Genomic DNA, 18,269 nt, shown 5'->3' with positions numbered 1-18,269 from the left:
AACAAGCAAAGGCTTGACATACCTCACTTTGCATGTCATGAGTCTATCTCATATATTAAACTCCAGTAGCTAATGAAAACAATTGCTTACGTAAATGGACTTTTCCACGATATTCTAATTTTTCGAGTTTCACCTGTATGCTTACAAGTTTCCTAAAGTGCCAAGCACCAATTGTAAGCATATGTTATAATTCATAAAATATAACGCTGTGCAAAAATACATATGTGTTACTAGCATATACGTAAAATTATATGATGCAGAAATATCGTTACCACATGCGGCTCGACTCTTTTGCATTGCTGTTTCTAAAAAAAGCCAAACTGTACACAAAATTAGATGCAAAAGAACCATCTTATATGATACATATAATATGTTTTTGGTTTTTTTGCAACAGCAGCGATGCACAAGGGGCTCATAAGCAGGCACCTGATGCAAGAGGTTGTCCAGTGTGAGGAAAGCAACACCTCTGGTGTATCTAGTATTTGGTCTAACTTGTAGATGAGTTCATCTCCCCCCCCCCCGGGCATTTTTTTGGGTGTAGTAAAACATTGAGAGGTGGATTGTTAAAGGTGATCATTTCAAGGAAGACTTTGCCAGTCTGGTGCCCTCCAGACGTTTTGGACTACAAGTCTCAAACATCGGGGGGGGGGGCACCAGGTTGGCAAATACATTTTAAAGAGCTATCTGGAAAATTGTGGAGTTGCAGCATATCCCAGAAAGCTTTGTTTTGCCACCGTGAGGCACTCAAGCGAACCAGAGTAGCTCTTGAGAGACAAGTTGGCTCTTGAGAGTGGTTGGCACTAAGGCGAAGCTTTGAGCCAGATGCTGTGCCACGGAACCTCATCCAATGCAGTGTCTCGGTGATGGAAGGGGGCGGGATGTGTGGTTTGGGGTGGATCACAGCTTATTTTGTGGCGCTTCAGTTGCTTACTCAGACTGAACCTTTGAATTAAATACAGAGGGACCAGGAGCCAACTTAAGCCTCATTAAGGTAATAGGAAGAGTGAGGGGCCAGATCTTTTTGATCTGGCTACTGGAATAAATTTGAAACCATCAAGTGCTAATTGGCATCCCTTGGGAACTGGCTGCAGTTGACCCTGCCTCTCACGTGCTCCTTCCCCGGACCTTGGGAGAGTCTCTCAATCAAGCCACTGTTTCTCCAATGTCTCTCAAGAATCGTGTAGTCAGCAAAGCCTTTCATGGGCAAAGCTACCTTATTTCTCCTCAATTTCTCTTTCACTCTTCTTTTCATCTCCCATCTTTGAATTCATTTAGAAAATGCAGTCCTCTCTGGGGGAAGACATTTTTAGCCCTTGTGTTCTCTTATGCAGGCTACATTCAGGTGATCATGCCGCAGCTTATTACTCACCATCTGGCTGTATGTGCCGCTCCTTTCCTTCTTCCTGCTTGGTGTGCCACAATTAAACCTGGAATTCTTCAACTAACCACAGTTTCCCCATTTCATCTGGACCAGGAAGCAATGGTTTTCAGATTGGTACAAGCCAGGATCTTAAACCACAGGCCTAAATAGGTTTAAGATCCTGGCTTGTGATAGATTTCACTGAAATGGGAAACTAGGCTTAATTTGAAGACTTCCTGTCTTGAACAGCAAAGTCATACACATAACTCAACAGAATACATAACAATTTCAAAACACACACAGTTTAATAAAATTAATTTTAAAAAAAAGACTTCCTGTCTTATTGTGGTGCATTATGGGGTGGGGAAGAGGTGATATGAGGCAGTTAGGCAAAAGGTTTAGGCGTATCTCTGTTTATGAAGCCAAGATATGATGATCCAGAGGTGGCCAACTGGTGCCTATTAAATGCTGGATTTGTTTTTATTCAGAAATAAAGCAGCAGGTACTCAGTCCAAAGTGGAAATAATAAGTGGCATGGAGGTGTGTTAGATCCCTTCCCAGGATTTTTGGTAATCCCCTGATCCTGCCTCGTCCCCCCTCCCCATTAAATACCCACTTTGTTGAGAAGGGATCCAGGCTCACTCATTTTCCATTCTTGAGCAGTGTGGATTGTCAAAAAAAAAATGGCATTCAAGGCCTGGTTGTGGGGCAGACGACTTTGGTAGATCCATATTGGGAAGGCGCAGTATGTCCTAGTTGGTTCTGCTGGACCTCTTGGAAGCTTTCAGTACTATTGACCGTTTATTCTAAAGCACCTGACTGGGCTGGAATTTTTAGCATTTTTTTTTTTTTATGGTGGCTCCAGTACTTCTTTGAGAGACAGTTCAAGAATGTGGCTCTGGGATGCTTCTAGGGTTTCCTCCCATCTTGTCTCCATGCTGTTCAGCATCTACATGAAAACACCAAGAGAGGTCATCCAGGGATTTGGAGTTAAGTCTCATCAGTATGCAAATGACACCCTATGTCTCCTTTCCATCCAAACCATTATCAGTTCTGAATTGGTGTCTGATATTAGTGGTGGTGAACAAATTGAAACCTGATCTAGGCTGTGGAGATCTGCGTTTGGGTCTCTCCTCTACGATGGCAACCAGCCTCGTAGCCATTGCCACCTCTCTGCTTACTTACTTACATATGCTATGCTGGTGGGGAGAGCAGGGTTAAAATTTCCTTCTATTTGTTAGCTAATCTGAGTCTGGATCCAGGATCTATTAAATTTGTGGCCACTGAGCCTTTTAAACAAGAAGACAGTGAAAGGTGAGGTGCACATCCTTGTTGGCTGTGGAGTTAACAAAACCAAGCCTTTGGTTAGTGGAAGTCTCCCCCCGCCCCCCGCCCCATTCCCCCTGAGCTGTTGGCTTCAAAACAAGATGACAGAAGCTACCAGGCTTTTGGCCAAACTGCGAGAGGCAGTGAAGGATAGGCGTGCCTGGCGTGCTCTGGTCCATGGGGTCACGAAGAGTCGGACACGACTGAACGACTGAACAACAACAATGCCAAGATGAGATTTTGCAGTCACTTGTAGCCTGGGAAGCACATCCAGGCAACACCTGTCCCCTCCAATCTGCAATTGGTGCCTGTGCAGGTAATGGCCTGTTTTGCTTCCAACAGATTTGAGAGCACCGTCCAAGTTGGCAAGCTGCAAGACCTCATCCACCGCAGTAAAATGGCCAGGTGCAGAGGGCGGTTTGTCTGCCCCGTCATCCTCTACAAGGGCAAGGTAAAGCTGTGTGTGTGTTGTGACTTTCATGGTTTGCTTTTCTTATGTGGGCGTCTCATTGTAGCTTTTGCACGATTTACTGGAAGGTGCCTTCAGCCACGAGCAGAAGGCTCTAGAAAGCGGGTGCAACTATCTCTTGGCAACCTTTCTTCGTTGCTCCCAGGTCAAGCGGGCATGCACCTGTGCAGACTGAGGCCGGGGCTGGTGCGTTTGATAAGCCGCTCCGTAACTTGCAGATTTGTTTCAGCTCTGCTACCGATAGGTGAACTTAAAAGAGGATCCTGCGGGGACCAGCCTAATCCCGTTCATTAACGGTTTGGGGGAGAGAGATGGTTCAAAGAGCATGTTAATGAAGCGCACGCAGCTGATATTAGTTAAAAAGGAATTGCAAATAGTGGTGCAAAGTAGAATCATGGGGAAATGGAGCTTAGCAGAGGGTTGGGAAGTAATTAAGCCTGACCTGTGAGCCATGCAGACCTCCATCTGGAAGGCACAGTGCAGACCATGAGTGCAAAGCCAGACTCCCCTGAATTCGGTATGGAAAAAGGCCGGGAGGAGGAGGAAGAGGAGGAGGAGGGTCCATTGCTTCTCTGTGCTTTGATGGTCATTTGTTGCATCTCTCTCTTTCCTCAGCATATATGTCGATCGGCCACCCTGGCAGGGTGGGGTGAACTTTATGGGCGCACAGGATACAACTACATTTTCTCAGGTAAGGGAGGGCAGAGGAAGGGAGGTGTAGGTTTGGTAATAGTTGCCATGTGTTATTTCTGTTTCATTACACTTGTTGGGGGAGCATCCTTGAAAATTGGTGTGAACAGCAGGCATGAGCTGCTATTGAGGACAGTGGCTTAGTTCAAAACGGAAACCAAACTCATGTTCCCTAGAAAGCCAAAGCTGGCAAGTTTTGTAAGGAGAGGAATATGCCAAGGGTACCGCCAGGTGGTGGTAGCCATTTGTGGCCTTGTCTTGGGTGTCCGTAAGCTCCTCCGTAAGCAGAGGCTTCCTGTTTCAGTATTGGAGTCTGCTCCCCGGGGCATCTTCGTTGAATGTCTTCAGTGATGAAGCAGTTGTGAGAATCCCTGTTCGTACAGGAGAACTATGACCAAGGTGGCTTTTTTTGTTCTTCAGACACTGCTGCAAAGATTCTGCATTTCGGAAACGAAGCAAAACCTCTGGGCCAAGGGAGTTACATAGTTGCACAAAGAAAATGTGATTTCCAACTTTCAAGTTACGCAAAATATGAAATTTAGACAATTGCCCTCTTAATTATGGGGAGCTGCACTCAATTCCATGACTCCCCTCCCCTGTTTTCTGATTGCCCGTACACCTTCAGGAGGTTATCGCAGCATTAAGGTCTTTAACTTGGGTGGGGAACCTCGGGCCATACAGTGGTACCTCGGGTTACATACTTAATTGGTTCCGGGTCACTGTATGTAACCCGAAAAATTCGGTTTGCGCATGCGCGAACCGGAAAAACAAAAACTGCTTCTGCGCATGCGTAGACTGCGAAAATGCTTCTGCACATAAGCGAATCGCGCGCGCTTCGGGTTGTGATTCTGGGTTAGCGGAATTCGTAACCCGAAAAGTACGCAACCCGAAGCGTACGTAACCCGAGGTACGATTTTATTTGGTCCAGCAGAGCTCCCAATTTGGCTGGTGAGGCTGTTTTCCCCCCCAAACCACACCCAGCTGCCCCACAGCTGACGTCACATATGAGGAGTCAAGTGTAGGGCAGGTACAGGTGCAACTGGATCGGCTGGGTGTCAGACTTACTTGTGGGCAGCCTGATCACATAGCCGATCCCTGCAGAAAGCAGCATTGAAGTCCCCACCCATCAGCTAAATGGGTGGTGAGGTCACGCCTGTTGCGATTGGCTGTGTGCCCGAGTTGTGCTGATGGCCGGTGACTGCAGCCCTGCCTTCTGCGAAGGATCCGCTGCATGACTCAATTTCCTGCGGGCATCTCTGTTGCATTGCTGATTTCTGCAGAAAGCAGCTGAGCCACAGCCCTCTCCCTGGTGTCTGGGAAGTGCTGAGCAGGAGGCTTGAGCAGGTTAGCTGGACAGGCCACATGTCAATCATCTGACATCCTTCTGATGTCAGGTGGTTGTCAGGTAAGCTGTCCCATGGGGTGGAGGCAGGGTGGATTTGATTTAAATCACGATTTAAATCACTAGTCAGTAAGGCTCAGGGCCGATTTAAATTTTTAAAAAATCCAATTTAAATTTAAAAGATCCGATTTAAATAAAAAAAATCCGACTTAAATCGGATTTTTTTGATTTAAATCGGCCCTGAGCCTTACTGACTAGTGATTTAAATCGTGATTTAAATCAGTTTGATTTAAATCAAATCCACACTGGGTGGAGATAGATAAGGATCTGGTCCACCAGGCCAAAAAAGTTCCCCAATCCTGTTTTTTGCTTTTTTTGTTTTGTTTCTTTAAAGAAAGTGTTGAAACTGTTAGTGTTACTGCATGCATCAATTTCTTCACCTAGACTAAATGTACAATCTTGATTTATGGCCAGCAGCACTTGCTTTACTATGCAGGAAGCAGGAACCCGTTCCTTATCCACTCGATATGTTTCACATCAAAAAACACTTTAAATATAATATTTAATGTTATACATAGCACTGAAAAGTAAAAAGATAGGTGTAGTGTCAAATATACCTGGGTGGTCCAGGAGAATATATGAGCGTGGGATTCTGATCTCTTCAGAGCCATGAAGTCATTGAGTGCCAGTGTGGTGTGATCTGTGTCATCTTAGCTGCTACATCTCAGCCCAGCCTACCTCGCAGGGTCATTTTCAGAGTCTACATCACCTTGGAACAATTTCCCAACCCTCCGCAATTCCCCATCAGTGAAACGAGGGGTGGAACTGAAGGCAAAAGCTCTGTAATAAAGCCAAGATGAGTTGATCCCATTGGTAGTACCCTTCCAGTTTGTGAGATGGCAAGAGAGTCACTCACGTGGGCCGAGCCTGATGATTTGACGGGAGACTCGTTCGTCATCACAAACGGCATCTTACATTATCGGAACACGCAGGAAGCCCAGAACCATGCTTTGTGGGAGAAGTGCTGGGATTCTTATGCCAGCTTACCCAATCTGTTTAGGGCTAGAGGCTGTGGCTACTAATATGCTGAACTTCTCTCGGTGTCTTCTCTGCAGGGGGCACAGACGATGCCTGGGCAGATACAGAGGACATGTCAGAAGAGGACTCTGCTTTCAGGTCTGTTTGACCCAACCACCTACAAATATGTCAGACAAAGTTTAGATTCCTTTTTTCTTCATGGATCTGCTTTACGCTGGCGTGGCAGGGAGGAAATGTAAGAGGGACTTTTCCTGCCACCATGGAGCTGCAGTAACAGAAAAACTTGCACTTCCATAATTTCATCTCTCCCAAGGCAGGGAGGTACTTGGCTGTTGTGGGTCGCAAAGCAGTGGTTGGTGTTCTTTGAGAACAGGCCAGTCAAATGATGCTTTTTCTGGGCTGCAGTAGAGTTCCTGGGGGGGGGGGGTAGCTGGGGAGAGTAAGGATTGTATGGGAGGTGGACTGAGCAAGTCCTACACACTTGCTGCCAATATTTCTTCTTGGGTTTGTTCGGGTTTTTTTATTTCCACGAACCTATAGCCTGCTGTACTATATTAAGGCACTTGGAAGTGCTTCACAGTAGAATTTAAAACAAAACTGGAGAACACCTCATATAAAGCAGTCCTAAAATCTCAGCATAGAAATATCAATAATAAAATATTTTCAGACTTCGGCAAGATCAAAAAAACAGTTTGAAGCAAAACTTTAAAAACCCATCGGCAGAATGGGCTCCATTGTTAGTGCATAGCTTGCAGTTTTAAGATTATGCCTTCTGGTAATTTTAGGCCAATTAAAATCCCCTCTCAAGGATTGCTTGTTTGCCACTCACAGGGCAGTGTTGGACGTGTGTGACTCCTAAATTTGATTGTTTAACTGGTTTGGCTTAGCTTCCCTCCTCCCCACCAAAGTTAATTCTGGAGGCCTTAATTCTGGAAATTGCTGGGGACCTCTTTGGAGTTCTTAGCAACCCCTACAGAACCACCCCCAGAATTCAGGATACCTAAATCAATGTACGTTTTCATAGTAGATGTGCTCCCTTACAAGAACCTCCAGAGATTTGGATAACCCATTTTCCTGAAGAGGTTCTTCAGATGCTTTTACTGCTGAGCTGGGGCACCATCCATCAGGGAAGCCCTCCTGCAAAAGCCTCGTTGAAATCAACGGGTCTTGCACAGGAGAATCGCCCGGCTTATCATGTCCTTGGTCTTGGCCATTAGGACTGCTGTGTGAAGCGTTTTGGGTTGGGTTGTAGGACTTGCTTAAGCCTCGATTCTGCTAATCTGAGCCTTCTGCATTTCCTCCTCCCGGGGTGGGGGACGGACCTCATCCCCTTGTCCTGTATTTCAGAAATGCAGACTCGCAGCTGTTCGACAAGGTCCGAGGTCATGACATCAAGCTCTTGAGGTACCTGTCGGTTGCGTACATCTGCGACTTGATGGTGGAGAACAAGAAAGTGAAGTTTGGCTTGAAGTAAGTACGGGTGCCATTTGTGTGTCGTGCGTCCCAATTGGCTGCCGGCAAAATTTGAGAAGCACTGCAGGTGAAGGATGCTCCTGAGAGCAGGTGTAGCGCTCAGATTTAGATCAGGGATACTCCACAATGGTTCTCACTGTTGCCCAAAAATTCCTGAGTAACAAACTGTGAGCAGGTCACTATCACTCGGCCTCAGCTGCCTTCATGGAGTATTATGAGGATAAAAAGCAGGAGGGGTAGAGTTGGGACGGGGAAGCTGTAGCACTCCAGATACTGAACTGCATCTCCCATCATCCCTGACTATTGGCCATGCTGGCTGGGGCTGATGGGAGTTGGAGTAGAGTAACATATCAATGTTTCCCCATCCCTGCTGCAGAGAAAAGGGTGGGAGAAAAATATATTGAAATGAGTTTAAAAAATGAAAAAGTAAAGGTAGCCAAGTTATTGCTGCTATCTGGATATAGCAACCAGGTTTCATTTTCAGCAGACGTTCCTAGGGTACTTATCTCTCTTTTGACTTCTCTTCCCGTGCCCTGCTGGAAAGAGTCCTCAAATGGAGGAATGTGCCAAGTGCCTCTCTGTGTTTTGGGCCTAGGTTTGTTTTTCCTCTAGCGTAGAGCATTCTGAAGGGTGGTCGCAAAGAGATGTTCTGCACATAATGCAAGGACAGAATGCTAGGTTGCAGCACTTCAGAATGCAAATGGGTGAGGAAGGTCTTTTTTTTTTTAATGGTCCCATACATTAAAATGCTCTTTGCGTGTAGCAAAACAGTGATGTCAGGGAGAAGACTACATTGAACTTTTCTCTTATGAGTTTGCTCACTATGTGCAGGAATAATGTTTTATAGTGCGTTGATCATCTCTGCCATAAAATGCTTGCCTAATTAGGCAGGGTGTTTGTTGTTGCTGTTGTTCTTGTTGCGGGGAGCTCTTCCAGGTATTGGCAGGATGCCTGCCACTTTGTACCCATGAGCTTAAAAAACTTGGCTTGCTTCATAAATGAAACTGGCTTGTGGCGAGTTCTGCATTCAGCATGATGCCATTTCTAATTCCCCACCTCAGGCTCATAAAAATTGAAAACAAACAAACTTCTGTTGGAGAGTAGGCGTGAAGGGTATTCCAGCCAGGTACTGTTTTGTAATCTTCAAGAAAAGAAAAGAAAAGAAAAGAAAAGAAAAGAAGAATGTCAGATGGGATAATTAGGCACAAAGACTAGCTCATACCTTAATTGGGAAGAATGTGCAGTTATTCTCTGTAAACTTAAAACACGTTGGTGAAATGTGGGGTGGGGGTGGGGAGCAGCAGGGGAAACTGGGCTGACTTCGTTGGGGTCGGCCCACAGTTGCCACACCATGCCAGCCAGCTTCACACACGTGTAGTGCATTTCTCTGTTTTCCTACCACAGCGTGACGTCTTCCGAGAAGGTGGATAAAGCACAGCGCTATGCAGACTTCACCCTCCTCTCCATCCCTTACCCAGGTAGGAAGGAAGTGTTCTGAGGGATGAGCAGCGATTCCTCACAGCCGTCTAGTGCAGCCTTCCTCGGCCTGGTTCCTTCCAGGTGTTTTGGCCTACAACTCTCAACAGCCCCAGCCAGTGCAGTATGTCTGGCCCTGGGGCTGATGGGAGTTGTGGTTCAAAACCATTAGGTTGGGGAAAAGCTTTCCTACTGGGAAGAGGGCAGAATAGCTATGACTGGTTTCCCCCACAGTCAAGTAGGAGCACCTCCAATATCCAAGGAGACAAAACTCTTAAGGGGTGCGGAATAAAACCACCTCTTTCATTCACAAAATTGTTCCAGTTTCTTTATTGCACCCAACGGCCTTGTATCAGAGGTAGTAGTCCCTGCTTGTCTCTGGATGGAGGAGCTCCTTTGTCTTTTGGGAGAAAACTCTGGAAATATAAGGCTCCTCAGTCAGAGTCTGCTGTCTCTTCCCATAGCTTTTAGACTGGGTCTGTGTTGCCCTCCCATACTCCCACTCCCACAAAACCCCCACGGGAACGTAGCCAGTAGCACATCAAAAGTGGATGTCGCTGCAAATGGATGTCGCATGCCGGGATAATTGGTGACTGCAGGAAGGATGCGTCCTTGAATTTGGCGTCGCCGCTCACCCGCCATGCTGGAACTTGGGTTTCCACTCCCCTCCCCTCCCTGCTATTTCCAAGCCTGCGTTTCTGCTGCTGGGAAACTGCGAGGAAACTCACGGCAAGCTGGTGCTGACCTGGAAACTCTGCAGAGTCTTGAAATGCTGTGGGATGTTCCTCGAGAGGCATTACGTGGGGGGAAATAAGCACATGCTTAGGTGCTCGACATCTTCTAATGGACGGGAGACCCACACTGGGAGTGTTCCAATTAAGGTTGCATCAAGCCATGGGTGAATTGTCACCACCAGAACATGGCTCTGTAATTGCCAAGGTTGGTTTGTGTTTTTTTATATTAAAGTTTTTGAAGGCTTCTCAAACCAATCTAAGGAAGTGCCTTTGCGTGTTTGTACATATATATTTATATATAATGAGAATCCATTTTGAATTGAAGCGGCATGATGCCGCAATCGCAACTGGCCCAATTTGGGATGCCCACTATGCTTCATATAGCGTAGCTTAAGGTCACATCCACTCCAAACGTTTAAAGCACTATTAAACCACTTTCAGCAGCCCTGGAGGACCTCGGGCACTGCAGTTTGTTCAAGAGTGCTGGGAACTGTGACCCCGCAAGGTTAGCACCCTTAGGAACCTACAGTTCCCAGGGTTCTTTGGAGGAAGACATGACTGTTGAAGTGGCAAAGGAGTTCTTTAAATGTGTGGCGTGGATGAAAAGGAGCCGCACTCTCATTCTGAGAGACTGGTTTAAAAATCAACCAGCCAGTGTGGTGTTGTGGTTAAGAACCCGCATTCAGATGCCCGCTAGTCATGAAACTCACTGGGTCACCTTGGGCCCAGTCATTACCTACCGCTCAGCCTAAGCTACCAGAACCTACCTCGCAGGATTGTTGTGGGAATTGAATGAAGGGGAGAACGCTGCACATCACCTTCAGCTCCTTGGGAGAAAAAGGTGGGGCATAAGTCAAACAAACAAACAAATTTATGATGATGATGATGATTGGAAATAGACACCCGGTCCTTCTTCCCAAAGGAACCCGGATACATTTTCATATGGCTACGTACAAATAACCTCTGAGCATGCATATCGCTTTGCAGGCATGAATATTTCTGTTGTGGAATAAAACTGTTAAGGAACAAACGCTTTAAAACATGGTTTGAAGAACCAATGCGTCCCGAACTGTGTTCCCTGCCCTGTGGCCGCCTCCTCTTCACCACCAGCTATTCCAGGCGAGGGGGTTCCAGGCTTCTCCCTTGCCAGCAAACACTGTTTCAAAGAATCTCTTTTCTTTTTTGAACCAGCTTTGGTGTGGGGGTGTGGAAGCGGGTAGCTGAGAGCCATGTGCTGATGCATGAAATGCACTCGCTGGGGCAGAGTTTGAGAGCACAGTCCCTTGGCTGGTTTCAGCTTCTGGCAACAAGCCTTGCCTGCTGCCTGGTGAGGGCTGTCATTCCCTGCTTCCTTGCTTGCCGTTGAGCCTCCTGTGACCCCTTGGTGCCGGGCTGGTGGTGGCGGCGGCAGCGGTTTGCAGCCTGGTTGCTGCAAACCAGCCTGACTGCTTGTCTGACCTCTTGTGACCCAGCCCTTAACATGCTGCTTGTTCTGGACTCTTGATTCTGGAGGAGAGACACAGAGTGTATCCTCCCTCTACCTCAGGAGTGGCAGGGTGGATAAAAATCAATGGGTTTTTTGTTTTGGTTTTTTTTAATGGATTTAAAAAAAAAATTTAAATCGGATTTTTAAAATAAAATGCCTCTGGAGGAAAAATCTTTCTAAATATAGTTTTCTATTTAGGTTACATTATGGTCCAAAGGCCATTCATCAGGAAATAAGTTTTTCATGTGTGCTGAAACTTGTCTTTAAAAAAAAAAAAAAAAGTTTAACCACATCAGTTAACAAACATGGATACATATGCTATAATGTTGTTGCTTTAGTTAAATAAATTTCATAAATTGTTATTAAGGAATTGTTTTCCCCCCCCTTCCAGTAAAGTACAGCAGAAAAGTTGTCCAAATATAAACACTTAACTTATTAAACCTCACAATAATTTCATAATTATCTGTCTATGTGTTTCTAATAGTATAACCAAATCAGTAACTTTTGATGTAACTGTAAAAAACTACTCTGAAAATTTATTATTCCAAAAGTGAAACCTTCATCTTCATTATACCAGCAAGAAGGAGTCTTTCTGTAAAAAAAAAAAAATGAATTAAATCAAGTCTTACTGACTAGTGATTTAAGTCGTGATTTAAATCGATTTGATTCAAATCAAATGCACCCTGCTGAGTGGGAAGTCAAGTCTGGATGCTACCCTGTGCACGTTCATTCACGGATTCCCTCTCCCCCTCTCCTTTTTCTCTTCACGCAGGCTGTGAATTTTTCAAGGAGTACAAAGAGCGGGGCTACCGGGCGGAAGGGCTTGTTTTTAACTGGAAGCAGGTACGGGGGCAGAGGCCGTGAAGCAGAGCTGCCACGAAGCTGTTCCAAGATAAACTTTTCCAGGGCTCTTGGTTTTTGCCCATGGCCCAAGCTGTTTGCGCACCAACTCTGGGAGCAGAGGAGCCAGCTCAGCCCAGCGGTTCCATCGACCAACGCGTAGCTTGGATCCTGCAATCGCCCACAGCGGTTTGAAACCCGTGGGCGCTGCCTGACTTTAAAAAAACAAAAACAAAACAAAACTCTGGGAGCAGAGACCTGGCCTTTGTTTCTCCGTAGTCACCAGAATCTCTTCGCGGGCTTAATTTTGCACCAGAGTCCAGCCCAGGCATCTGTTCCTAGTGCTAGGACTCAACCCTGGAATGTAAAACAAGTGGGGTTTACGGCCAATCAGCCGTGTCCTTTCCCAGGCTCCTCCGTTTCCCTTTTCTGCCTGCACTTTCCCACTTCTAAGGGCCCCAAATACTTGGTTTCTGTAGCCACTGAGTACTGGATTCTTTTGGGTTCTCCTTTCTGGGAGTGGGGCTCAGTTTTTTGCACACATTTGCAACGCCCAGGTGTCCGTCCATCCCCCAAGCCCTCTTGTATGTGGATAGTTACGCTTTGGCTACATAAGGATTGTAACTTTACGAATGAGTTTGCCATCAGTATGTACAAGTAGGGGTCACTGCAGCATCGACTTGTTTCTCTTCAGGTTCCCATCTTCCCTATTCCATCCCTTCTTTCCCTGGGTCCTCTCCTCAACTGATAATTCAACAGATAAATCAGCATTCTATGCCTCTTGACCATGCTCAGTGGACTGTTTTTTGCCCCTTTTTCTTAAAAATAAAATGGTGAGGAGTAGTCCATTGTGAAGCTATCCAGACAGTAAGATGGTTCATTTGACCCTTTGCATACAGGTGAAACTCGAAAAATTAGAATATCGTGAAAAGGTTCATTCAGTAATGCAACTTAAAAGGTGAAACTAATATATGAGATAGACTCATGACATGCAAAGCAAGATATGTCAAGCCTTTGCTTGTTATAATTGTGATGATTATAGCTCACAGCTGATGAAAACCCCAAAGTTGAGATTGTTAATTTGGGGTTCTCATCAGCTGTACACCATAATCATCACAATTATAACAAATAAGGGCTTGACCTATCTCGCTTTGCATGTCTCATATATTAGTTTCACCTTTTAAGTTGAATTACTGAAAGAAATGAACCTTTCCACGATATTCTAATTTTTCGAGTTCCACCTGTATGTCTGTGTTTCTATGTCCTCCTGTTAGCTATTCCAGTGTGTTCTCCCCATTCTAGGCTACTTGAGCTATTAAGGGATTATTGTAGGTTTTTGGGGGGAGGGGTTTCTCCCCCTTAGGATTTTCCCAGATGGTTTGTGCTTCCGTATTGGCTACACAAACCTGAGAAGGCTCTGATTGGTGTACAGATTGCCCCTGGGCAGTTAAAAGGATTCATTTCATTCACCAGGGAATGGGCAGAAGGAGCTGTCAGGTCAGAGGGCGGTGTTCCGGGGCAGATGAACCTTGGTGCTATTTTCCTGAAAGTCAGAGAGTGTCTGTTTAGGTCAGGGGTCAGCAACCTTTTTTAGCTGTGAGCTGGTCCACCATCCCTCAGACCATGTGGTGGGCCGGACTATATTTTGGGGGAAAAAAAAGAACGAATTCCTATGCCCCACAAATAACCCAGAGGTGTATTTTAAATAAAAACACACATTCTACTCATATAAAAACACCAGGCAGGCCCCACAAATAACCCAGAGATGCATTTTAAATAAAAGCACACATTCTACTTACGTAAAAACACGCTGATTCCCGGACCATTCGCAGGCCGGATTTAGAAGGCGATTGAGCCGCATCCGGCCCACGGGCTTTAGGTTGCCTACCCCTGCTTTAGGAGATTGCCGATCTTGGCGGCACCGTCGCAGACAGCCCCACCTTCGCACTTGCAGCCACAAGAGGACCAAGACTCTGCAGCAGTTTTGGGATTTGCTGCTTCTGTCTTTCCCCTTCCCCAATGCTGCTCAGACAGTCCTCTCTGAGAAATCCCTTTTGAAAATATTCGGCCAAGAGGCTTGTTCCTCCCACAGAAAAGGACGCCACAGTAACACAGTTTTCAATGGGGCCACCCACTGTCTCTCAACCTAACCTTATCTGAACAGGTTTTCCTGAAGATAAAATGGAAAGTCCCATTTGTATCAGGCGAGAGATATAAATGAAATAAGTGAATGATAAAACTAAGGCTGCAAGTGGCCTTGGGAGCAAATTCCCCCCTGAATTCATAGGGACTTAATCACGAGCCAATCTGCTTTGGCTGAAAGTCTTGGACCCGAAGCTAAGCTTTAGATGAGAGGAATGGAGGAGCAAAATACACAGACCTGTTTGTAGTACAGGATTTCTAGTACATACTTCACCACATCATCCTACCCCTGATGGACCTTGTGCCTCTTTCTTTGCAGGATTATGTTGATGCTCCTCTCAGCATCCCAGTCTCTCTCACGGAGCGGTTGAACATTGACTGGAGCGAGTATCAGGTAAGATGGCAGGTCGCAAGAACCAAGTTTCCCCCCTGATCCCTGGATGGTAGATGAGGCATAATGTCTTACACTATAAATAGTTTTTTCTCAAACTTGGACCCCCAGCTGTGTTGGACTACCATTCCACTGGTCCTGCTAGCTAGGGATGAAGTTTGAGGAACACTACCATAAACTCATGAGGATGCTTGGTATGGCTAATGTTCTATATTTGTGCTGGTGTGATTCTCTCTCCTGTTTATTGAAAGCTACTTAATTCGGTTAGTTTATTCCTAGTAATTTTATACAAAGTTGTATGGATTCTTTTTTTCTACTGGTGTTAACGATGATCTGTAGTAAGTTTTTGAAGAGCCAGTGTGGTGTAGTGGTTAAGAGCGGTAGGCTTGTAATCTGGGGAACCGGGTTCGATTCCCCGCTCCTCCACATACAGCTGCTGGGTGACCTTGGGCTAGTCACACTTCGCTGAAGTCTCTCAGCCCCACTCACCTCACAGAGTGTTTTTTGTGGTGGAGGAAGGGAAAGGAGAATGTTAGCTGCTTGGAGACTCCTTCGGGTAGTGATAAAGTGGGATATCAAATCCAACTCCTCCTCCTCTTCCTCCTCCTCCTCCTCCTCCTCCTCCTCCTCCTCCTCCTCCTCCTCCTCCTCCTTCATTGTTCATGTGATACGCTGAGAAACATTTTGGGCACAATTTTGCGGGAAAGTTCTACAGAAATCAACAAATAAATGATGCTCCAGTAATTGTTCCACATAAGAGTTTCCAGAGGTGGACTCCTCTGTGGACTCCTGAGGGGGAAAGTTGCTGACGGTGGTTGTCTGCGTAAACAGTATGCACAATCGAAAAGTGCTTTTACGGTCTGTATCTGAGTTGAGCCCCCCCCCCCCCCCGATAACCTGTTGAGCCTACCATCAGAATAACTACACCTTGCCTGCTTTTTCTCTCTGGAGCTTAGAGGTAGCTAGCCCTGCTTGGCTTCCTTCAGTTGCAAAACTTCATTGTGTCCTTTCTAGCCATTTTCTGAGCCGATTGGGGTAGGAACAGCAGGGAGTCCACTTAAGAAGGAGCCCTGCTGGACCAGAGAGAGGCTATTTCCAGTGTAGCACTCTGCTTGCAATAGTGACCTGCCAGAAAACTACACACAAGGCACAAGGGGAATAGCTCTTCTCTTGGCACGTCTCAAGCCCATGGTATTCAGAGGTACGCAGGTGTACTCCTTCAAGCCGGGACGAACATTTCCAGGGTAGATTTGCAGCCCACTTTTCTGACAAGCAGTTTATATCCAAAGTGCTTACAGTACTTCTTAAAAAGGTATGAATGACATGAAGAAATAATAATAATAATAATAATAATAATAATAATAATAATAATAATAATAATAAATATAGTGTTAAAACAATTTATGTGCTACCTTTAATTTTGAGAAGAAAGACCAAGGCACTTCTCAAAAGAACAAAATCCGACAGCAGAAAAACCGGTACAAAACGGGACTCTAAATCAGGAATGTATAAGTAATGCCTTTAAAAAGTTTTCAAGTGCCTCGACACACAAAGCGGCGCCTCTTTAATTGCAAAACATGGCGAAAACATGCTCACAATGGAAGGGCATGTTATCAGAGAGCAGCAATCCATTAAGAGCCTGCATAAATAAGTGGGTTTTTTTCCAATTCCCTTGTGTGAATTAAGCTGACGCCATTCTGTGTATGTATATAACAGGCGTGTAGGTCAGAGGGGGAGGCGCACTTGAGAAGCTTTCTCACATGTGGCCCGAAACTTGGGTGTGTGTGTGGAGAGGAAACGGTTCTGCTCCACCTAAAGAGATGGAGATCTCGCATGACCCCAGGTTTTGCTTAATATCATCTGGACAGCATTGGGAGAATGCTTTCCTGAGCACTCCTGTGCTTGTGAGTAGTTTGTTAGACTATAGAGCAGGGTGGTCCAGGCCGCGGGTTGCATGTGACCCGCAAGGCCCGTTTTGGCAGCCCTCGGCAACGTTCAAGAAAAAATAAATCTTAAAGCCTTAAAAAGATACTTTTTGTGTCAGGTGTGGTTAACGAAAGTGCGTACGCCTGTGTATTAGCTTTGTTTTATAATTAAATCTGAATAGAGACATTGGATTCTTATCTCATTATACATGATAGAGCTATTTTTAGCCTTCTCACCCCTTGCTTTTTCCTGTAAGACCAGTTGCAGTCCTTAAGCTGTCAACAGGTTTACCACACCTATCAGCCAATCCCCCATTCCCACCACCCTTCTGAGTAATACCCCTCCCCACCCTCTCACTATATATAAGGGTCTGGTGACTTCTGTTTCAGTGTATCTGAAGAAGTGTGCATGCACATGAAAGCTCATACCAAGAACAAACTTAGTTGGTCTCTATGGTGCTGCAGGAAGGATTTTTTTTTATTTTGTTTCGACTATAGCAGACCAACACGGCTACCTACCTGTAACTAGATCTATTATTTGTGCATTTAATATTAATTATATTTAAATAAATGAATTGTGCTTATTAAATATTATTAAACATATTGTGAACACTTTAATTTATGATATGGGAATTGAATTATGTGTGTGGCGGCTTCTGTGTCAAAGTACAGTACTCTTGTGGCCTGTTTGGTATGAAAGGTTGGACCTCTCTGTTATAGAGCAATAAACGTGCCTGAATAGTTGTGATTCCATCCCGCACTGCCTTCTGGGAAACAGGCTTGAGAAAACTTTTCGGAGGATCCTGTCTGTCTGTCTCTCACTCTCTCACAAACACAATTTCCGCATGTGTTGTTCTGAAACAGGCTTGAAGTAAAGGTAAAGATAAAGGGACCCCTGACCGTTAAGTCCAGTCGCAGATGACTCTGGGGTTGCATCTCGGTCTATAGGCCAGGGGAGCTGGCGTTTGTCCGTAGACAGCTTCCGGGTTATGTGGCCAGCATGACTAAGCCACTTCTGGCAGACCAGAGCAGTACACGGAAACGCCGTTTACCTTCCCGCCAGAGCGGTACCTATTTATCTACTTGCACTTTGTGCTTTTGAACTGCTAGGTTGGCAGGAGTTGGGACCGAGCAATGGAAGCTCACCTTGTTGCGGGGATTCGAACTGCCAACCTTCTGATCGGCAACCCCTAGCCTCTGTGGTTTAACCCACAGCGCCACCCGCGTCCCATAGGCTTGAAGTACCAGGGCATTTTTGTTGCTCACTTGCACCCTTTTGCCTGTCTTCGAAGACCTCATTCTACATTCCCTCCCATGCCTAAACCAAGTATTTCTCACCAGCCCTCCCCCCCTTCCCTTTAACATACACAGCATTTAAGGTTGGAATCAAGGTTCCCTCTATTTCTGTCCCAGTCCTTTCTTCTGAAGCAGGACTTCCCTGCTTAGCCTTAAAAGAGTTTTGAAGATAAGTGCTTCCACCATTTCCCAGAACAGGAACAGCATGCGTCTTCTTTGAAGAGGAAAAAAGAGAGGGCCTGGGACTAACTAGGCCGTTACAAGATGAGGTGGACTGTGCC

General features: G+C 45.7%; 1 protein-coding gene across 3 annotated transcripts in view; it reads left to right on the top strand.

The window, feature by feature from the left end:
- Nucleotides 1–18,269, top strand: part of MTMR14 (myotubularin related protein 14) — a 78,075-nt gene that overhangs the window by 12,425 nt on the left and 47,381 nt on the right. For all 3 annotated transcript variants that reach the window (XM_033141423.1, XM_033141422.1, XM_033141421.1), the window contains exons 3-9: nt 3,029–3,137; nt 3,771–3,846; nt 6,303–6,363; nt 7,573–7,695; nt 9,103–9,176; nt 12,167–12,237; nt 14,696–14,770. In XM_033141423.1, the coding sequence (XP_032997314.1) occupies nt 3,029–3,137; nt 3,771–3,846; nt 6,303–6,363; nt 7,573–7,695; nt 9,103–9,176; nt 12,167–12,237; nt 14,696–14,770 (589 nt within the window). The remainder of the gene's footprint in view (nt 1–3,028; nt 3,138–3,770; nt 3,847–6,302; nt 6,364–7,572; nt 7,696–9,102; nt 9,177–12,166; nt 12,238–14,695; nt 14,771–18,269) is intronic.

Source organism: Lacerta agilis, chromosome 2 (genome assembly GCF_009819535.1).
Source record: "Lacerta agilis isolate rLacAgi1 chromosome 2, rLacAgi1.pri, whole genome shotgun sequence".
Classification (NCBI taxonomy): domain Eukaryota; kingdom Metazoa; phylum Chordata; class Lepidosauria; order Squamata; family Lacertidae; genus Lacerta; species Lacerta agilis.
Note: the sequence above shows the minus strand (reverse complement) of the source record. Positions and strands in the feature narration are given on the sequence as shown.